At 41.5% G+C, this 23,721-nt stretch overlaps 1 protein-coding gene across 4 annotated transcripts in view; it reads right to left on the bottom strand.

Moving 5' to 3' along the window:
• DNAJC6 (DnaJ heat shock protein family (Hsp40) member C6) overlaps positions 1–22,201 on the bottom strand; it is a 157,937-nt gene extending 135,736 nt beyond the window's left edge. Inside the window, exon 1 of one of the 4 annotated variants that reach the window (XM_021942527.2) lies at positions 22,001–22,201. In XM_021942527.2, the coding sequence (XP_021798219.2) occupies positions 22,001–22,115 (115 nt within the window). In that variant the 5' untranslated portion in view covers positions 22,116–22,201. Of the gene's footprint in view, positions 1–11,681; positions 13,925–22,000 lie in introns of those variants that run through there. The other 3 variants (XM_021942539.2, XM_021942529.2, XM_021942536.2) reach the window with 3 other exon arrangements.
• Positions 22,202–23,721: the final 1,520 nt, after the last annotated feature.

The raw sequence follows: 23,721 nt of genomic DNA, 5'->3' as shown, positions 1-23,721 counted from the left end.
AACCAGACTCAGAAAAATTATAAAGTCTTTTAGTACACATGTTCTCTGGAACAAAGCAACATATATTTGTAAGAATTTCAGAGTACATATGAAAAAAGATACTGACAAGCTTTTAATAAGCAAGAAAGAGTAACTAAAAATGAACATATATCCTTTATTAAATTCATATGTTTAAAATGACATTGTTACCTTGGTTTTTGGCCTGCGATTTTTATTTTTTAACATAGTCCATTTTAAAAAAAAACACACACTCATACAGACATGTTTAACTTCCAGCTTTAATAGAGTAGGTTGTAGCAGACTGGTTCTGATGTGGGAAATTAGAAAAGCCAGATAAAATTTTTAAACATCTATGTGAAGCAATAGGAAAGCTACTAATCAGCCAGGATTTGAGGAGCCAGATCTTGGAGAGAGGGGAGGCTCACTGAGGTGAGCCTGACTTTCTGCAAGCCCATTTTCCCATTTAGGGTATTTGCCAATTCTTAGCATGGGGTAAGAAGCTGAACAGCCAGGCAAGGGGCAGCTGTTAAGACACAGAGAAGCCTGCAGAATTTTAGACAGTTTCCAGGGCTGCAGAGAGAAAAAGTGGAGTTTAGGACTGAAAAGGCACATCCTAGAGTAACTCACAGCCTGCCAGGAGTTTTCTCCTTCAGATATTCCTGACTCAGCTGCCCAGAGCAGAGGCTAAGAAGCCAAAGAGAAAGCAAATGAAAAGCACAATGAACATTTTGCTGAGTAGAGTTTTCAGCAAGTTCACAGTATTAGGGAGACAAAAATTAGAGTTTAGCGTCTGTCAAGGGGAAAGGGTGGTGAGAAACATCTCAAGACTCTCAGTCAGTTCGCCTAGGGGCCTGGGATTAGGAGAACCAGAAGCAGACTAAACCTTAAAAGTCTGCAAAACAGACTTAATTGGACTGAGTGCCTGATTGGATTGAAGTGATCTCTGTTCTACTTCTGACAAAGAATAGGACAAATACTCTCAACAGGTAGATGACATCATCCAGAGCATCTTCATACACAAAATGACATACAATAAAAAAATTGCCAGACATACGAAGAAAGACAACCAAGAAGAAAAAAAGAAGAAATAAAAAGACTCACAAGTGGCCCACACATTGAAGTTACTGAGCAAAGTTTTTTAAGATGACTGTGATGTATGTATTTGAGAAAACAGATGACAAGGTGAATAATCTATTTTGGAAAAGAATCTAATAGATGGTGGGCATGGTGGCTCACGTCTATAATCCCAGCACTTTGGGAGGCCAAGGTGAGCAGATCACCTCAGGCCAGGAGTTCAAGACCAGCCTGACCAACATGGCGAAACCCTGTCTCTACTAAAAACACAAAAATTAGCCAGGCATGGTGGTACATGCCTGTAATCCCAGCTACTCAGGAGGCTGAGGATCACTTGAACCCAGGAAGTGAAAGTGTTGCAGTGAGCCGGGATCGCATTGCAGCCTGGGCAACAGAGCGAGACTCTGTCTCAAAAAAAAAAAATCTAATAGTAACTCTAGAACTGAAAAATATAAAACAAAATTAAGAAATTAATGATTCCGTAACAAGAAGTTACACACAGCAGAGAGAGCCAGTAAGCTCTAAGATACGCCAACAAAAAAGTAACAAAACTGAAAAAGAAAGAAAAGGGCTAAGTATACAGAAAATGAAGGAATATATGGGACAGGGTAAAAAGTTCTAACATAAAGGTACCTGGAGTCCCAGAAAGAGAAAAAGGAACAAAACACTGTTTGGAGAGATAATTGCAGAGAATTATGATAATTACAGAAAACCTCAAGCCGCACAGATTCAAGGACTGAAAACCCCAAGCAGGATAAATACAAGGAAAACCACACCTGGGACAAGTGTTGAAAACCAAATCAATTAAGAAAAGTCTTAACAGCAGCCAAAGAAAAAAGATGCAACACCAAATAACAACATAAGACTGACTGACAGCCTACTTTGAAAGGATGAAAACCAGAAGACAACGGGATAACATGTTTTAAAGTGCTGGGGGAACATCTGCTTCCCCAGAATTCTATACACCTAGTAAAATTAACCTTCAAAAGCAAAGACAAAATCAACTCATTTCCAGATCATAAAAACTGAGAATATTTGTTTCTAGCATATATGCACTACAAGAAATCCTAAAGGGAGTTTTTTTCATGCAAAAGGAAAAGATCCCAGAGGGAATACACAAAAAATCAGAAAGAAAAAAAAAACAATGAATAGGGTAAACATGTGGGTAAATTTAAATGAATATTCCATAAAACAATCATTTTAGTGTCCTATGGGGCTTTAATAAATGTATAATTAAAACAAAATACAATAATAACACAAAAGGCAGAAAGTGAGGTGAGGGAGGAGATAGGGTAAATGGACCTAAAGTGTTCTAAGAGCATAACACTGTCTGAAACATGATTAAGTATAAGTAGCACTGGGGTAATCACTTGCACACGTGCGCAGGCACACACACACACACACACACAAAAGTCAAATGAAAACAAATGTGTAACGAATATGTGAGAAAGTTAAAAATAATGCTTGCTTAATCCAAAAGAAAGTGGTATATAAAACAGATGGGACACGAATAAGAAACAAGGAGTAACACGGTAGCTATAGCACTTAACATATCAGTAATTATATTAAATGGTTTAAATATTCAAACTAAAGACCATATTGTCAGATTAGATTTTTTAAAAATTCACTTACGGCCGCTTATAAAAGATATAGATTACATATATGGGCATAGAAAAAAGTAAAGTATAGGCTGGGCATGGTGGCTCACACCTGTAATCCCAGCACTTTGGGAGGCCAAGGTGAGCGGATTACCTGAGGTCAGGAGTTCGAGACCAGCCTGGCCAACATGGCAAAACCTCATCTCTACTAAAAATACAAAAATTAGCTGGTTGTGGTGGCACGCACCTGTAGTCCCAGCTACTTGGGAGGCTGAGGCAGGAGAATTGCTTGAACCCAGGAGGCGGAGGATGCAGTGAGCCAAGATCACACCACTGCACTCCAGCCTGGGTGACAGAGCGAGACTCCTTCTCAAAAAAATATATAATAATAAAAAAAAAAGAAAAAGTATACAAATGGGAAAATATCTACCATGTATCTATTAACCCAGTTGGTATAGCTACATTAATATCAAAAAGGTAGCTTATAAGGGAGTATTGCTCAAGATAAGGAAAGACATTTCATAATGAAGCTATAACAACTATAACTGTATATGGTATGCACCTAATAACAGAGCCACAGAATTAAGTAAAGCAAAAATTGGCAAATATAAAAGGAAAAATAGGCAAATCTAAAATTATAATGGAAGAGTTTGCCCTCTCTTGGGAACCAACAGAATGAGAAAAAAATCAGTGAGGACACAGAAGATTCGCACCTCGGGATTAACAAACTGAAATAATTAACATATGTAGAACATGGAACCAAACTATCTTAGTATGCACATTCTTTTAAGTACAACATATACATATAAAAATTAATCATACGAAGGGTCACAAAGCAAGTCTAAAACATTTCCAAGTCATCCAAAATATATTCTCTGACTACAGTCAGAGCAAGCTAGAAATCAATGGCAAAAAGAGAACTAGAAACTCCCCAACTGTTTAAAAATTAAAAAGTATGTTGTTACATTACCTTATGGGTCAAAAAAATCAAAAAGAAAAGTATAAAATATTTTAAACTAAATAATGAATATGACATAACAATACTTGCAGGTGGACACAAAAGCTATGCTTAAAGGCTATCATACATATAGCTTAAAGGATTTGTTTTTTCATTGAGACAGTCTTGCTGTGTCACCCAGGCTGGAATACAGTGGCATGATCTCAGCTCACTGCAACCTCCGCCTTCCAGGTTCAAGTAATTATCCTGTCTCAGCCTCCCGAGTAGCTGGGATTACAGGCACACGCCACCATGCCCAACTAATTCTTGTAATTTTTCAGTACAGACAGGGTTTCACGACACTGGCCAACCTGGTCTCGAACTCCTGACCTTGTGATCCGCCTGCCTTGGACTCTCAAAGTGCTGGGATTACAGGTGTGAGCCACCATGCCTGGCCAGCTTAAAGGATATTAATGTGTAGCCTTAAATGAAAACAGTTTTAAAAAGAAAAGCTGAAAATCAAAGATACAAACTTCCATCTCAAAAAACTAAAAAAGAAGTCAAAAGTTATAGCCAAAGAGTATAAGAGGAAATAATAAAGACAAAAGCAGGAACTCATGAGATGAAAAATAAACGTGTAATACAAAAAATTAACGAAGTAAAAGATTACAGAGACTACTCAAATTTATAAGACCTTGACAATATTGCATCAAAATAAGTGAGAATTACCAGGACAATAAATAGAAATGCCCCTATCAGAAATAAAAAACAAGGACAAGAGCACACCACCTAAAAACTTTTTAAAGATCATAAGAGAATATAAGGCAAACCTTATGTGAAAATTCAGATGAAATGGACAAATTCCTAAAAAAACACAATTTATTAAAACACACACAAAAATAGGAAATCTGAACAGCATACACTATTAAAACAACTGAAGCGAGGCAGAGTGGCTCATGCCTATAAGCCCAACACTTTGGGAGGCCTAGGCGGCAGGATCACTTTAGGACAGGAGTTCAAGATCAGCCTGGGCAACATAGAGAGACCTCATCTTTACAAAAGTAAAATAAACAAATAAACAAACAAACATAGTTTAAAACCTTCCAAGAACAAAATTTCCAGGCCCAAATGGCTTCACCAGTGAATTTTTCCAGACATTTAAAGAATAATTCTAATCTCACAAAAATCTTCCAGGAATAGAGAAATAGGAAATACTTCCTAATTCATTTTACAAGGTCAACATATCTTTGATGCCAAAACGTGGCAAGGGCACCACAACAAAAGGAAATCACAGGTTAATCTCTCTCATGGACAAAGATAATCCTCAACAAAATATTACCAAGTCAAATCCAGCAATATATAAAAAGATATCACAACCAAGTTGTTTGTTCCAAAAATGCAAAGTTGGTTTAACATTCAAGAATCACTGAAATTCACCATATTAACAGAATAAAATAATCATATGATTCACATAATACAGAAAAATATTTGTTAAAACTCAGAACTGATTCATGATAAAAACTTAGCACAGTAGGAATAGAAGGTAACTTCCTTAATCTAATTTTTTAAGTGTCCATATAAATCCCACATCAAATGTTGTACTTAATGGTGAAAATGTGATAGCTTTTCCCCTAAGATCAATAACAAGATAAGAACACTCACCATCACTGCTTCTATTCAACATTATAAGAGAGATCCTAGCTAGTACAATGAGACAAAGGGGAAAAAGTATAAGGATTGGAAAGAAGAAATAAAACTGTCATTATTTACAGAAAAATAAACGGTATACACAGTAAGCCCCCTAAAATCTAAAAACTATTGAAATTAATAAGTGAATTTAGCAAGGTCACTGAAATAAGGTCAACATATAAAATCAATGATATTTCTTTTTTTTTTTTTTTGAGATGGAGTCTCGGTCTGTTGCCCAGGCTGGAGTGTGCAGTGGTGTGATCTTGGCTCACTGCAATCTCCATCTCCTGGTTCAAGCCATCCTCCCACCCAGCCTCCTGAGTAGCTAGGAATACAGGCACATGCCACCACACCTGGCTAAGTTTTTTTGTACTTTTAGTAGAGACAGGGTTTCACCATGTTGGCCAGGCTGGTCTCCAACTCCTGACCTCAAGTGTTCCGCCTGCCTCCACCTCCGAAAGTGCTAGGATTACAGGCATGAGCCACCACACCTGGCCTAATCAACCCTATTTCTACATCCCAGGAATAAACAATTAGAAAATGAAATTCTAAAGTGCCACAGAGAGTCAAATACCGTATGATCTCACTTGTATGTGGAATCTAAAAAAGCCAAACTTAACAGAATTAGAGAATCAAAAGGTGGTTACCAGAGGCTGGGAGGTGGGGGCATGGGCAGGGAAAGGGGCAATGCTGATCAATAGGCACAAAGTTACAGTTAGACAGAAGAATAAGTTTTGGTGTCCTATTGCACAGCACTGTGACTAGAGTTAATAATAATGTGTTGTATATTTCAAAATTACTAAAAGAGGATTTTAAATGTTCTCATCACGAAGAAATGATAAATATTTGAGGTGATAAATGTGCTAATCAGCCTGATTTGATCATTCCAAAATGTAGATCTCTGTATCAAAACATCACATGGTACCCCATAAATAGTTACTGTCAAGTCAAAAATAAAAATCAAAAATTAATAATGTTTTTTAAGTTGATTAAAAAAAAAAAAAACAAGGTCAAAACTTGAGACTGGTGGTGCCCTCAACAGTTACGCTAGGAAGATTGTCCTGCTGAGAGAACATAAATAAAACGTTTTTTAAAAATTTGCCAGGTGAGGTGGCTCACACCTGTAATCCCAGCACTTTGGGATGCCAAAAGTGGCAGATCACTTGAGGTCAGGAGTTGGTGATCAGCCTGGCCAACATGGTGAAATGCTGTTTCTACTAAAAATACAAAAATTAGCTGGGTGTGGTGGTGTGCACCTGTAATCCCAGCTACTAGGGAGGCTGAGGCAGGAGAATTGCTTAAACCTGGAAGGTGGACGTTGCAGTGAGCCAAGATCACCACTGCACTCCTGCCTGAGTGACAGAGCAAGACTCCGTCTCAAAAATAATAAAATAAAAATGTAAGTGGCAGTTAACAATAGCATAAAAATAATCAATGACCAGTGATATCACTTTTAGAAGATTTATAACCCTTTTAACCCAGTATATCTGCCCTTTAAAGAGGGTAGTTTACACTCAGCTCCATCTCATTGTTGCAGACTGCTCTAATCTTTATTAAAGAAGCCATAAATACCTTATTGAACCTATAGTCTCCAAAAGTTTTAATGTTGGTTCGAATTATTTTAAAATGTTCAGGGGTAAAAATCAAATCATTTTGTAAACTCTGAGTAACACAGATACATATAAATATAAAAATATTTTGTATTTTCTTGTTTAGTATCTCAAAATGAAATTTAAAGATGAAATAACCAACCTAACACAAAATTAAACTATACATATGTATATATATATATGTTTCAACTGTAATGTAAAAGAGAAGCGAAATAAGTTATTTACAATAAAGCAACATGGAGTTCAATATGCAAATGATCAGACAAGACTATATTGGAAAACATAATTAAGTAGGTAGCTACTTGCATCTGTATACAGATTTTATGATTCAGGTGTGTTATATTGGTGTCTAAAACACAAGTGGCATTGCTTCGGGTAAGTGATTTCCTGAACAAAATTCAGTATAATCTTCCTTAGATTTACACAGCATTTTTAATCCTGGAAGTTTCAGTGTATAGTGAAACCAATTTATGATCTAAGCCCAAAAAAGTATAGAAGGTTTTCACCTACATCTTCGGCAAAACGTTTGAAAATTGCCCAGGACATGAGCTAATTCATCATTGAATGGAGCAGTCCAGAACACTGGAAGGCACTATCATTTCTAGTTTCTGCCAATGAATGCTACTAGTGCCCCTCAATCATATGACCATCAAATAACACACCTGCAGATTTCCAGTGTGTCCCCCAAAAAGCAATACCACACCCATTCATTACCACTGGCATAGACCAGTCTCTAATCCCAGCTTAACCACATGCTACCCTTGAAGCTCTGAGAAGTCACTCGGTCATTTACAGATCACCCCAGCTAAAGTATCATTTCACCAACTCACCCAGTTACAAGCAACAGTGACAAAAATCCTTGAATTTGAGTTTTCTCTAAAAGTATCAAAGTCATCATGATGTTTAAGAAAAATCACTTCTTAAAAATTTATTTATACTTATTTTGAATTACAGATTAGAGCATGAACACCACACTATTTTTTAATATGTAGATCCTAAAAGTCTGAATCTGACTCTGCTCAAACCCAATTAGATTTTGTAATAACTTCCAGTGAAAAGCTGTCTCAGGAACCATTGGCATAGACAACTTTTTTTTTTTTTTTTTTTTTTTGGATACAGGGTCTTACTCTGTCGCCCAGGCTGGAGTGCAGTCTTGCTATCTCAGCTCACTGCAACCTCTGCCTCCCAGGTTCAAGCGATTCTCTTGCCTCAGGCTGCTGAATAGTTGGGATTACAGGCGCCTGCCACCACACGCGGCTCATTTTTGTATTTTTAGTAGAGACAGGGTTTCACCATGTTGGCCAGGCTGGTCTTGAACTCCTGACCTCAAGTGATCCGCCACCTCAGCCTCCCAAAGTGCTGGGATTACAGGCGTGAGCCTCCGTGCCCAGTCATGACAACTTTTAAATCCTACTATTAAAATGTTATGTGTAACTTTGTTTGCTAAACAAATGCCATGTTTGCCATTTTTAAATAAAATCTAGAAAAATAACAGAAAAACTGGAATGAGAACTATTTTCTTTGACCTCTTATAGACCAAAAAAAAAAATTTCACCCAAATTTTCAGTCTTCATTCTTATTATTTTGTACCTCCGCCTCTAAGACCTTGCTGCATAACATACTCAAAGAACTTAGTAAAAAGAAAATTTGGAGCTGAATTTGAAGAGTTAAAATATCTGTTTTCCAAATAAAAACAACCTAAAACATCAGTCAAAAGTCATCATTTTCTAGGGTTCACATCTCCCTTTTTATATAGGTAAGTTAATTCTAAAAATGTTGAGAATTTTATTAAAAACTGTAATTTTACAGAGTACAGGGCTACTTATTTTCAAGTACTTGCCTACCATGTGAATGGTTTTGGAGATTAAAAAAAGACCTGGGTTTGAATCATGGCTCTGCCATTAACTAGCTATGTATCCCTGTACAAAATTCTTAATCCATTTCTTCAAAATAAAATACCACCTACCTTGCAGTGTTGTGACAATATGTAAAGCACCTCCCAGAGAGCTTTTCACATAACAGTTGTTCATTAAATAGGAGCTATAGTTGTTATTATTATAATTAGCTGTCATGTTTGCCAATATCTACTTATTAACTCACTCAACTATTTTCTTTTCAGCTGCCTTATACTTAATTTCTTTTTCCTGGCTTGCAAAACATTTTGAGATATGCTGGATCAATGTTACACAATGTCTTTTGTATTAAAAACCTCACTGAATTGTCCTAAGACGAACTAAAAAGATGGAAAGGGCAGGCAGGCAGTTCTTAAGCCACAAGTCAACATTTACTGAACCACTCATGTAATGGTAGCTCTCCATTTTAGAGATAAAGAAACTGAGACCCAAAGAAATAAAGAGTCCTGTCCTAGGTCACAAATGAATTATAACTGAACAAGCCAGAGTCTACCAATCTTAACTCCAAACCCGAGGCTCTTTCCAGTACAAAGTAAAATAAAAATTTTAAATACTGGTCAGACACGGTGGCTCACGCCTGTAATTCCAGCACTTTGGGAAGCCGAGGCAGATGGATAGCCTGCGGTCTGGGGTTCGAGACCAGCCTGGCCAACATGGTGAAACCCCGTCTCTGCTAAAAATACAAAAATTAACCAGCCATGGTGGCATGCGCCTGTAATCCCAGCTACTTGGGAGGCTGAGGCAGGAGAATCGCTTGAACCTGGGAGGCAGAGATTGCAGTGAGCGGAGATCGCACCATTGCACTCCCACCTGGACAACAGGGCATGACTCTGTCTCAAAAAAAAAATTCTAAATACCAATTCTCCTTTAAAAAAAAGTCCGGGGATCTGAGCTTAAAACACACTGATACACTGAGAAACCAGGAGTGTTTCCATTTCAAACAATGTTGAATATTAATCTTAACCTGAGCCTCCAATTCAGGCAGCTTTAATTTTTTTTCTAAATCATGTCCATGGCCTAGCATGACTTGGCAAATAAGCAATTTTTTTTTCTCTCCAATAAACCCTTTCTCCAACCACTGAAAACAACAAAGGAAAAACCAACATTCTTCCTAGAGTTAATTTTAAAATACTTCGATTTCACACACAGGTAATACCTACTCGTAAATGCTGGCTTAGAAACAGGAGTGAACAGGTCCTCTTCCCGCTTACTAGGCCCATGCATAGCTGTTTTCTTCCCCACTAAGGCTGCTTCATTAAAATGTAAACGTCAAAACCACATAGATCAATACGTGGATGTGAATGATCCAGAGCCTATGAGATGTTAATACAAACACCACTACCTGGCCCTTTTGAAAGCCTCAATTATGGAAAGTGGGATTGTTTAAGAGCCTTCATTACAGTTTCATAGATTAAAATACCATTCTCTCCATTGGCATTAGGTTGTTAGTGGGCTTTTTTTTTTTTTCCTTCTTTTTCTAACGTTGAATATGTATACATCATTGCCCACCACCAGGAGGGGATTCCTATAACAAGGCAGAGACGGTGGCAGGCTCCCGAGGACTGGAGAAGGCCAAGACCGGCGGCGCTGCGCGCAGAGAGCTTTGGGGCCTCCGTTGTTGCACCGCTCACCCAAAGAACTTAGCTCGGTGCCGGGAGGGTCGCTGCGCGAAACCTGCCCGCGGGGCTGCGTGCCAGCCCCCACCTGCGCACCCAAGCCCCCAAGCCCCCAAGCCCCCCAAGCCCAAAGGGAAAGCGCCGGGGCCTCCTTAAAACCCAGCGCACTCGAAGCGCAGTCTGCTGCGCAGCGGCTCGCACGGAAACCGGGTGAAAAGAAAGGGGGGCCGGCGAACCCTAAAATTAGCGTTCCGGAAGCAGCGGCCCGGCACCGCCGCGCGGAGACAGCGTCCTCCGCCCGGGCGACAGCGCGAGCGCTCTCCCCCGGGCGCGCGGCCCCTCTGCGCCCTTCCTGGGCACGCGGGCCATGGGCAAGACCAGCTCAATAGGAAGGAAGGGCTCCCCCCGGAAACGGGATCGGGGAACACGTGTAGCCTCCGGAGACCTAAGGGTCCATCGCTCCTCCCCCAAATGCGGCAGAACATTTAAGGAGCCTCCGAATTTAAAACCCCAGAATCCTCCAGAATGCTTGTTGTTGAACTTAAAATTTGGTTGGCTCATTTTTCAGTGAGCCCTTTCCTTTTTTGAGTTTTTATTTAAATCGGTTTCTCTCTTCCCCCATCCCCCCCACAACAGAATTAGAGTGTTGGGAGGTGAGGGGGAGGTAAGGAGTGGAGGCTGATGGAGTGGGGGTAGTTCACATCCCAACATTTCTCTGCAAGATAAACAGTTCTGAAGGTCAGCGACGGCTCCCCATGGAGCGCTCCTAAAAAGATTAATGTTCATTAAAGGATTCTCCGTCAGCGTTTACCTTGAGAACCCAAACTGTTTTAAGTCCCAAGTATTTCAGATATTCCAATTCTAATAATGTATTGAAAACCTGTATATTCATTATTAACTATTGTGAACACCCCCAAAATAAAATTATCAAAAATCTGGGAGCTAGTCTAAGGAAATCTGTGAAAGCTGTGTTACTCAGCCAAGATTAAATGAAGAATGCAAAAATAGAGTTATATTTAGTACTACAAAAATGGAAAGCTGAATGACACAATATTTGGAAACTAGAAGCTAGTCATTTTTTAAAGTCATCATATTTATTATATAACTAGAATGTTAATATAGGCACGGTAATTTTAAACTAGTCATTAATACAAACTAAGTATGTCTGTGGAGTGACATCGCATCCCTAGGATCTTTTAGCCTTTAGCCCTCTCTTAGCCATCCTTCTGCAGTCCGCCCCTTACCTTTATTTTCAGAATCTTTCATTCTCTGCTTCCTCCCTCTGCTGCAAATGAGCAGGAAAGTCCGTCTGATTCTGCAACCCTGACTTTTGATTTGTCATTCACAGTCAGCGGTCTCGGGGGCGAAGTCTCTCAACGGAGAAGCACTCGGGCTATGATAATTGCATGCAAGTCGGTGTGCGGGGTTATAATTTTGCTTATACTGGAGCGGAAAGGATGGGGATGAAGGCAGACGTAAACACAAATTCCAAAACATGGCATGGAACCGGATCTGGAGCCGAGGTTTGCCTTTCCTTCCCTCAGGATAGGGAACCAACTGTTTAGCGCCTCCTCATCTCTGAATTGAAAGGGGAATGTCTGTGTCATGCACCAGGTTTATTTTCAGATGGTAAGTCAGCTTTGGAGGAGGATTAAGAGCCCTGTACTTTCATTCATTCATTCAACATTTATTTTACCTCTGTGGACCAGGCTGTATGCTAAGTACTGGGGATACAACAATGCACAGGACCAGCCCTCGGTCCTCAAGCTGCTCACAGGCGTTATAGTACAGAGGCATACAGTGCAATATAATGGCCTGTGTCTGCTGCATGGACACAGGTTATTGAACCCATTTCACCCAGGCCTAAGTTGATACTCAAGGAGGCTTTAGTGACTGGTTGTAAGCCACTGAGTGGCAGACTAGGAATAGGCATGAGGATACCAAACCATAAGACCCCTCTGTTGGAGAGGAAGGAGGATTCAAGTAAATCTTTCAGTCATTCAGTTCACTTACTCTAAATCATTCCACAGCTCAGATTCATTCATTCATTCCTTCAATCATTTATTCAACACATGGTTATTTGTGCCAGGCACTATTCCACCTGTTAGGGTTTCAGGTCCCTGCCTTCTTGGCTATTGCACTCTGGTGCAAGGATTCAGACAGGTAATGTAGACATATAATAAATGGCAATAAATGTTGTGAAGAAAAATGAAACATGGTAATGAAGTAACAGGGGTGCCATTTTAGGTAGGGTGGCCAAGGGAGGTGCCATTTTACTTGTTTTATGGAAAATGGGTAAGAGTCATCACAGTCTCTTCCAAATGGCTTCACTCAGAAACTGTTCTTTAAGTTCTGAACCCTCCCAATCTCCTCTGCTTCATGCATACTCACTGATGGATGGTGTTTATTCCCCATGATACAGATTGGTAAACTGGTAGCCAGAAAGACTAACTGACTCAAATACATAACGAAATTGGAAGAAGAGCAACAGAAAGGAATACATCTTCCTGTTACTCTCATCCTCAGAAATTACTGAGTTAAATGCAATATTGATATTAAAAATTTGCGGGACTAGACATTAAAAGGGTTGAAGACCTATCTCTACCATCTCTACCTTTTATTAACTGAGTAGTGTAGGGCAAGTGACAGAACCTCTCTGGCATGAGTTTTCTCATCTGTAAAGTGGGAATAATCATAGCTGTCCTATATGTGTACTGGGTTGTTCATATCATTAAAAGGGAGAACAGAATTTTGTAAACAAAACACTAAATAAATGTAGGGTATAATTACCAACTGCTTGGGCACATTTAAGAGGACTAATTGTCAGTGTTCACCTGTTCATTACTGCAACCCGAGAGTCAAATATAGCTATAATGTGAGAGCTTTCATGGCTATTAGGGGGGCCTTGAGTTGACTTCTCGTTGCCACAACTGGAAGACTCCCTGAAAGCTTTGGGAACTTTAAGTATTTGTTTTTGGTTCCATCTTTCCTTGGCAGTGGATAATATCTTTCTGCTGTCTTTGACAACTTAAGACCAATAAGGAAAATCTGCCTTCATTACAACTCCTTACCGGCCACCAAATGAGACATTGGCTAAACCACATCAGAGAAACTGGCATCTTTATCTCCAAGGACCAAGTCCAGGATAGCCAAAATGTGCCCAAGAGGAGCACTTTGGGGGACTGAGAAGGTGAGGGAGTAGGTGGTGAGAAGCCATCATTCATACACTCTTTTATTCAATAATATTCATGGTACCAGCACTGCTGTGAACACTAGGAATGACACAGTGCTGAACAAAACATTCTCTGTCCTCAGGAGCCTATGGTCTCAGGTCAAGAGGCTTCCACTAGATATGCCAATTTCCCAAAGTAGGCAAAAAAACGCCAAGGCGTGGGTTTGAATAGTAGGGCAAAAGCTCCAAAGCAAAAGAGGACTGGGAGAGGTGGCTGATGCCTGTAATCCCAGCACTTTAGGAGGCCAAGGTGGTAGGATTGCTTGAGGTCAGGAGTTCAAAACCAGCCTGGGCAACATAGTGAGACCCTGTCTCTACGAAAAAAATTTTTTAGTTTGCTGGGCATGATGGCATGAGCCTGTGGTCCAGCTACTTGGGAGGCTGAGATGGGAGGATGCTTGAGTCTGGGAGGTCAAGGCTGCAGTGAGCCATGGGCAACAGAGCAAGAAAGACCCTGGGTGACAGACCAGACTGTGTCTCAAAAAATAAATAAAGCGTAAGAGAATGGATTCAAACATGGGCCCTGCCATGTACCAGCCCCTGGAATATAAGCTGAGACAAGTTGCTGCACCTCTCTTAAGTTTCCATTTTCTGATCTGCAGGATGGAGGCGATAATGGTACCCATCTTCCACGCTGGGTGAGGCTCAAACAAGTTAATACGTTTAAGGTTCATAGCACAAAGCCTGACACATAAAGGCTCCATAAATGCTGTAAGATGAGTAGTATTACCTTGTAACTGGGTCAAGTTTACTCCCCTAAGCTTCAGTTTCCTCATAAAATATGGAAAATAATAACTAGTTTGTAGGATTATTGTGAGAATTACATATGAAGAAGAATATGAAGTCGTTGGCATAAAGGAATAAAGGAATAACCAATCACCAACCACCCTCACTCCAGGCCCTTTTTAAAATTTTTTTTATTTTTAATTTTTGTGGGTACATAGTAGGTATATATATTTATGAGGTACATGAGAAATTTTGATACAGGCATGCCACGTGTAATAATCACATCATGGAATATGGAGTAATCATCCCCTCAAGCATTTATCCTTTGTGTTACAGACAATCCAATTATACTCTTTCAGTTATTTTAACATGTACAATTAAATCATTATTGACTGTAGTCACCTTGTTGTGCTATCAAATACTAGGTCTTATTCATTCTTTCTAACTATTCCAGGCCCTTTTTAATGAAGAAGGCTCCCCAAACCAAAATTTTAAAAAGACCAATGCTAGGAGTAGAAAGGAAGTAGAAGAAGGGAAGGAAGACACCCATTTATATTGCAAAAGGAAGTAATAATGTTTTCAAAAGTGTAGTCATTTCTAGGGGTATTTGCATTGTACCCAACATTGTATTTTGAAAAGTTTCAAACACACCAAAAAGTTGAAAGAATTATTCAGTGGGCCCCATATCCAAGTACATTTGGGTATATTTGCTTCATCACATGTGTCTGTTTCTCTATCCAACTTTAATTGATCTTTTTTCTCCTTAAGTTGAAAGAGGTTTGAAGGCCTCATCAAATATAAAGAGCCTTTATTTTCCCTCCTGATGCAGTATTTCCAGAAGCACAGGCCTCCTGATTCTGTGGCTATTCCAAGCAGAGCTGGGTGAACTCTCAGAAGTCTTGTCATGTCACACAGTAAATCTCAAGGCCACACCCAGTTAAGGACAAGGATGGAGTCTAGAGCTTTCCACAACAAGGCAATATCTCTGTCAGACCCCAAGCTTCAGATAAACTGGTACTGAGGATGATTAGAAACAGCCGCTAATGAACAAGATGCTCTATCTCAAAAACTGGGTTTAGGAAAAGCTTCAGGCAGGCTCTGCTGGCCACTAAGTCCCTTGACAACCCTGCACATCCTTGCCTTGTTAGATGCCACTCTGAGTCACTAAACCAGTGACTCATGCTCAGCAAGCGAGGCCATCTTGAGAGCTAAACTGAAGGGAATTTTCAAGAACAACGAGTGAAACCCTGAATTGAAAGGGAATAAGGCTTTTTATTGTCCGAGCAAAACAAAAATGAAAGGAAAAAAAACACTGCTGTCATACTGTGGATTAAACTTTCCCAGCTGCAAATTTTACTCTGAGGAAACACTGGGCACCAAAAAAAAAAATAAGTAAATTTAAAAAAAAAAAAAAGCTTTTACATGCCCTTGGAATTTTTGAGGCATTTTAATTCTTGATTAGTTGATAGGTAAGCAGAGACCTAGAACACATGTCCCAAATTAGGCAGATGAAATGATCTTTCAATGACTTGTCTAGAGCTTCTGCTTGCTTAGTCATTCATTCCCAAAGAGTAGCTTTACCTGTAACCCCACACTCGGTCTTCCTGCACCCAGCCAAGCTTCTGTCTGGCTTGCTCAGAGCACCCAAATGGCCAGAAAAGAGGTGAGAAGGAAAAAGAAAATGTGCTTACTGCGGGGAGGGGGTAGATGTTTAGGATTAGGGCTAGCCACAGAGAAGAGGGCAGCATGGGTTATATGGAGTACCTACTATATGCCAAGCTATTTTCTTATCATCATCATCATACATTTGTTGAGAACTTACTATTTGGCAAGCATTGTCTTTAATGCAAGGACTCAGAGCAGACCTCCAGGGTTTGAATCCCAGCTTACTAGTTGTATAACTTTGGAAATGTTACTGAACCTCTCTCTGCTTCAGTTTTTCTTATGCGTAAAATGAAAGCTGTAAAACAGGATTATTATAAGAATAAAATAAAATCATACACAATCTTTAAGACAGTGGCTGGCACATAGTGTGACAAAAGCAATGCACACGTTAACTCTTGCCATTCGTTTTATTAGATGAGAAAAACGAGGCAGAGAGGCAAGAAGACTTGCCAAAGGAGACACATAGCTAAACATAACAAAGTCCAGAATCGTCATGTCATTTATTTCTCACACAGTCCTGTGAGGGAAATGGGAAGGAAAGGAGAGTAGCTTCACCTGCAACACCACACTCGGTCTTCCTTTTATTGGTAAGAGTTTGGAAACCCAAGACGGTCTAGTAATTTACACGTCACAAGTTGGCAAGTAGGAGAGTTGAGATTTAAACCCACATTTGCTGACTGTAAAACCCTTGCTCATCCTACTAGGTCAGTGGTTCTCAACCTTTAGCATGTGTCAGAATTACTGCAGAGTTTATTAAAACACATTTCCAGGTCCCAGCCTCCTATCCCTCCCCATCCTCCCATCCTCCCACCCCTCAGTTTGTGATTTGGTAGCTCTGAGAGGGGGCCTAGAATTTGCATTTCTAACAAGATCCTGAGTGATGTTGATGCTGCTGGTCTCATGCTGCTGGTCTAGAAACCAAGCTTGGAGAACCACGGCTCTCTACAATCATGCACCTGTATGCAGAACAGGTGGTAGGAGGAGAGCCAGAGCCACAGACCCAAAGATTGTGGGTCAGTAAGGTTTTCCCACTCTGACAAAGTGTTAGTTACTTCCCATAGCCTGGCTAATAAACCTTGTATTTACACAGCCCTTTCATTTTTATGGTCTCATTTGATCTCTCTAATATCCTTAGGAATAGGCTAGGTAGGGATCATGACTTCCATTCAATGTGGCTTGTTTTTAGGGACATATGGCTAGACAATGGCAGTGAGAGAATAAACCACTGATCAACGTGACAGAAATTCTGTCCTTTTCTCCAAGTAAATTGTTCTGGAAAATACTATCTACTGATGGACAATGACTCTAGTTCCAACCTGTGTCTTCCCAGAGAATACCATAGCTCAGGAAAGGGCTCCTCGCCCGCCACAGGGTTTAGAGGAAGGAATTTCTGGTGGGAGGAACTCAAGGCCGGTTATCTACCATAATTTCAAGGGCTAGAGAAGTCTACTGCTCATAAAATGCTTTCCTCATTTGCTCCCTTTTCTATAACTTACAAACTTTGATATTTGAGTAAAATGGTTTTCTGGAATGGATGGAAGCATTTGGAGGGTTAATTTCAATTCAGCACAGCTTGTTCATTTAGAACTACTGGCATAATTAAGTATATTTTTAAAAGTTGTTTAGACCTCTAAACCAACAAATAATTCATATCCAAAATATTTAAAGAATTCCTAAAATGGATAAGAAAAAAAAAAAAACACCAAGTTAAAGAAATGAGAAAGACATCAATAGGCCTTTCACAAAGGTTCACACAAGAATGGCCAATATTCATGTGAAAAGATACTCAGCTTCATTATTTGTCAAGAAAATTCAATATAAAACAACATGGAATACCATTTCATACCCATCAAATTAGCAAGCATTTAAAAGTCTGACCATATTCAGTAAGGAATCAGGGAGCTTATACACAGTTGGCAGAAACTGAATTCGCACAAATATACAAAGGTCAACTTGGCAATAGCTCTCAAAATCAAAAAAATATATATACAGTTTGATGCAGTAATTGTCCCTTTAGATAGTTATGCTAAACTTTTAGTGACAAATGTTCAGAGTGTAAATTTCAGAGTCATTCTCTTTGGAAATATGTAAAAATGGAAGGAATCTTTCATTCCAGACATATTTATTGAATGTCTGCTATGTTCAGGACACAGTATTAGGATGAAAAGATGACAGGAATCCTTAGAAGCTATGTTCCTTCACCCCTGCAGCCTCCTGATGAAAAAGAAGAAGGTGGCAGAAAGAAGGACCTTCTGGTTGACGCAGAAGGGTTAACTACCCCAAAAAAGCCTCCAGCTGTGGTTGCTTCCTAGAGTGCACTGAACTTTTAACCGTATTTTGAGTGTGATCATATGGTTGACAATCTAGATTAAGCATTAATCTAGACTAACAGCAGTCTGGACTATTATGAAACTCTACACTATTATTAGTCTATACTAACAATAGTATACGAATAGTAGTCTAGATTTTCAGCCATATTAATATTATGGTTTTCTAATAATTTCTAGACTTTTCTAGGTTTTCTAGACTATTTTCTAAGAATAGTCTACATTTTCAACCATATTAATATTAGGTTTTGTTTTATTAATATGAATACATATAATAGTAAACCTAATATTAATAAAAATAACCAGCCCTTTGTGAACCTCTATGTACCAGAAGTGCATTTAATCATCACAGTTACATGACATAGGAATTGTCATCCTCATTCTTCAGATAATATATAACTCCATTTTTGAAAGACTAAGGACATTGTCTAATATCACGCAGCTTATTAATGTGCCATTTATGAGTGGCAGATTCAAATAGTAGCCTGTCTGACATCAAAGCATATGATTCTAGATGCCCAAAGTGATGTTAACATCATCATAAGAAATTCAGGTTAACTTTAAAAAATCAAATAAAATTGAAATATAGATTTCTTTTATTGTATAATATTTATTCATTTTACTTCCCTCTTCTATGAGTATAGCTATTGAAACATGTTTTTTCATGTATGGAGGGAGATGTGGCAGAAAGGATGTTGTATAGACAGGCCTGAATCTGCCACTCACCAGTCACATGACCTCCAGCATATCACTTGGTGTCTCTTGCTTCACCTTCCTTTATATATAAAATAGGGGAAATACATAACATCTGCCCTCTCTCCTTCCAGGGGTATTGTCAAGATCTAAACAAAAGCCTGTAGTTGAACTATTCTTTAAGATGTCAAGTATCATGTAACATTAGATATTAGAATGGCTTTATACCCAGGGCTTATGAGGAAAGGGGAAGATAGATAGTAGAGGAATGTAGTGAGCAGCCAAGATCCTATCTAAGACGAGAGGTGTGGGATGGCAATGAGCCCTGGGAAGCTGTGAGTAAACGCTAGGTCAGGAACACAGAAGCAGAGATGGTTTTTTAGGCACTACAGATCTGGTTTCAAAAATTATAAAACTAATGCAGGAACAGAAAACCAAACACCAGTTGTTCTCACTTATAAGTGGGAGCTGAACAATGAGAACACATGGACACAGGGAGGGGACCAACACACACTAGGGCCCGTGGTGGTGAGGGCAGGGGAGGGAGAGCATCAGGAAGAATAGCTAATGCATGCTGGGCTTAATACCTAAGTGAAGGGTTGATAGGTGCAGCAAACCACCTTGGCACACCTTTACCTATGTAACAAACCTGAACATCCTGTATGTGTATCCCAGAACAAATATTTTAAAAATTAAAATAAAAATTATAAGACTAGAACACTTATTCTAACCCAAGTTACTACAGTGGCAATATTCATTTATTCCTCTTTTGTAAGCATTCACACAACATCTGGAATAACACTATGCATGTAATTATCACTCAGGGGATACTTGTTGCAATCATCGATTTCATTTAAGCTCATGAAAGAAGTGGTCAGCCTTCCGCCCTATTTAGTTTCAGCAATAGTTCTTTTTGTTTGTTTGTTTGAGACAGAATCTCACTCTGTGACCTAGGCTGGAGTGCAGTGGTGCAATCTCAGCTCACTGCAGCCTCTGCCTCTTGGGTTCAAGCGATTTTCCTGCCTCAGCCTCCCAGGTAGCTGAGACTACAGGTGTACGCCACCACACCCAGCTAATTTTTGTATTTTTAATAGAGACGGGGTTTCACCACCGTGGCCAGGCTGGTCTCGAACTCCTGACCTTAAGTGATCTGTCCGCCTCGCCTCCCAAAGTGCTGGGATTACAGGATTGAGCCCCCGCACCCGGCCTCAGCAATAGTTCTTGATGACAGTACGGAACGAATTTTATTGGTGCACTGACTTAAAAAAAGTAGGAACACATACTTGGAAGCCGGCAAGATGACAATGACAAGCTGCAGAGTCTCCCTAACAACCACCAATAGAAAAGCTTGGTTTTAATGCAATAAATAAATATTTGAAAGATAATTATTGCTGGTCATTTTCAAATTTATTTTTATAATGCTTACTAGGTACTAACACTTTGTAACTACTAACTCGTTTAATTCATTAATTTATTTAATCCTCAAAACACCAGGAGTGGGTGAGGGGACTATATCGATGGCAGGGTCCTGGTGCAGTCTGGCACTGCCCTGCATCTGGTCGGCCATTTTAGAAATAAGGCATGTCAACCCCTCAGAGGAAGGATCCTCAGACGATGGAAACAGACAAAAAGGACAAGACAAGACACATTTATAAGCAGTATCTACACAGTACCAAGCCCTGCACTTAGCCTGGTGGGGGATGCAAAGATGAAATGGATGAGAATGTGGAATCTTTAATACCAGATGAACAGTGACAAACGCTCTACAGGTGACGAAATGCTAAAGGAGGGGTTACAGGTGGCAGGAACCCCAAAGATTTCAGGGAAGAGACTGCATTTGTGCTAGTCTTGGCAGGAGGGTAGGAATCCGGCAGGCTGAGATGGGGGCATGGACACTGCAAACAGAGAAGAACCGGGAACCAGCAGATCAGGTCACTTCCCTGCTTAGCACACTTCAGTGTTTTTTCCCAGCTCATGTTGAATAAAATCTGAACTCCTCCTCATGTTCTGCCCAGACCTCATCCGGGCCCTGCATCCCTCACTTTCTCCTTGCTCAGTTCAGGCACTCTGGGAACCTTTTCACTTGCTATTCTCTATTACTCAGCTCCACGCTGGAGTAACTCCTCGTCAGTCCTCGGGTCTCCGCTAACTTGCAGTGCCTCGGAGAGGCCTTCCCAGTCCGCCTGCCACGGAAACTCGGGCCCCCTGCCTTTTTTCCTCTCTCAGCAGACTATCTGATTCCCTCCAAGCACACATAGCAATGTGTACCGGGCTTTCTCTGTTTTGCGTGTGTAATGTCTGTTTTCCTCTCTCGAAGCAGTTCCACAAGCCCTTGCCCATCGTGTTCTCCTCCGATCAAGGCAGATGGAGGGGCTCCATAAAAATTGTGGAATGAATGAATGGAGTGAGTCAGTGATTGGCTGTGAGTTGAGGCCCTGGCGAGGACAGGACTGAGTGTGCTAGGAAATAGTTTATCGCGGCGAGAGCTTCGAGATCACCGCAGGCAGGTAGAAAGGAGGTGGGTACAGGGCAGGAGGACCTTAAAGGGACCCTCGGGTTCGGATTCATTCCCCCAAAGGGCACTGCATTGCAGGCGCCAGGCCAGGTGCGGGGCGGGGACAAGCTAACCTCAGTGAAGCTGTGTCGCCGCGCCACCGTGGCTTCCCTGTGTCCAGAGCCAAAGCAACGACCAGGGGCTAGGGGAAAGGAGACTGTGCCGAGACAAAACCCTGCGCTTCCCCAGTGGTGCGCTTCCCCAGCGGTCCCCGTCCCCGCGGCCAAGGGTCGGGTTCGGGGGTCGCCTAGGCATCCAGGCTCCCGGGGCCGAGAACGCGGCCCGAGAGACCGCCGGGGACCTCCCCGCCGCGGCGGCGCCCCTGCCTCAGGGTAACAGGTCCCGACCGGCCGCGCCCACACTCACCCTGCCCCGCCTGGCGAGCTGAGCGCGGCCTCCACAGCCGCCGGGTCGCCTTCCACGGCCGCCGCAAGGAAAACAGCTTCCGGCTCTTCTGTCCTCCCTTCTCAGTGGCGCCCATCGGTGCGCCGCGCCCTCCCCCGCCGCCGCCGCCCGAGCCGAGCGCCACCGCTCGCCGCCGCCGCCGCGCGTCTGCCAGGTGCCGGGCCGCTGCCGGGAGACGCGCGCCGGGGGCGGAGCTTAGGGCATGGAGCCGTGGCTGGCGCGGACCGGGGAGGCGTCCCCGCCCGGCCCACACGGCGGCGCCTGGCGCCCGAGGCGTGGGGGTGAGCGCGGGCCCGCGCCCCTCACTCGGGAGGCACAGTTAGCACCCTTAATTAATACAGAAGTCCTGGGGGGCGCTCACCCATTTTATCTCCCAGTTACAAACCATACACTCCACGCTCCCAGAGGGTAAGGCATCTGCCCACAATCACACAGCGCTAAAGAAATTCCAGAGCCCTAGGCTCTGACGATGTTTACTCACACCGTGCTACCACCTCAGAATGAAACAACATCACGTTAGAAAGTGGTTTTAATTCTGACAGATATTCCTGTTTTCCTAATACAAGGGATTACTAGTCACCCATGATTTTTTGAGAACCTGTTCCATGTCCAGCTACTTTTACACACATTTCATGAAACCTCATTGCAACCCCATGGTGTGGGAGGCGTTTCCCATTTTCCAGATGAGGAAACTGAAATGGCGGAACTGAAGCTCCCTCACCCTATCCCCATGCCACCACTGGTCTCTGTTGAGATTTTGCTTGGAATTGCGAGAGACTGAGAGGAAGATCAAAACCAACGCCCTTGAACACGACCTGGCTGCAATAATAATAGCTAATATTTATAGAATGCTTTTTATGTGGCAGATTTTACATACTGCTCAGGCTGGAGTGCAATGACGTCATCTCAGTTCACCACAACCTCTGCCTCCCGGGTTCAAATGATTCTCCTGCCTCAGCCTCCCGAATAATACTCGGGGGGCAGAAACAATCTCCAAACTCAGCAGATGGGGAAGCTGAGCATCAGAGAGTACAGGTTAGATATCTAAAACCTCAATCAAGGTTTTACGTTAGGTCAAATTATGAAATTGCCATTTTTGTAGGCCCAAACAGTATCAGACAAGAGCTTCTATAGGTGACCAAAATTAAAATCACTGGTGGAGATCGGGCACGGTGGCTCACACCTGTAATCCCAGCACTTCGGGCAGCCAAGGCAGTCAGATCACTTGAGCCCAGGAGTTCAAGAGCAGCCTTCGCAGCAAAGCAAAAACCTGTCTCTACCAAAAATGCATACACACACACACACACACACACACACACACACACAAATTAGCCAGGCATGGTGGAACACACCTGCAGTCCCAGCTACTCAGGAGGCTGAGGTGGGAGAATCACCTGTGCCCAGCGAGGTAGAGGCTGCAGTGAGTCGAGATGGTGCCACTATACTCCAGCCTGGCTGACAGAGTCACATTCTGTAAAAAAAAAAAAAAAAATCACCAGTGGAGACAGGTGAAAATCGAATGCCTGCTAATGTGATATGCTGAGAAAGACACATCACTTACGGAGTCTTCTGGCCAAACATGCACAGCGTGAAGCTAATCATGGGGAAACATCAGATAAACCCAAAACAAGGAATCCACTATTAAAAGGGTCGGAGAAGTGCTGTATTCCTCAAAAGTATCA

The sequence above is a fragment of the Papio anubis genome, chromosome 1 (assembly GCF_008728515.1).
Source record: "Papio anubis isolate 15944 chromosome 1, Panubis1.0, whole genome shotgun sequence".
Classification (NCBI taxonomy): Eukaryota; Metazoa; Chordata; class Mammalia; order Primates; family Cercopithecidae; genus Papio; species Papio anubis.
The sequence above is the reverse complement of the archived record's forward strand: the minus strand, read 5'-3'. Positions and strand labels throughout refer to the sequence as shown.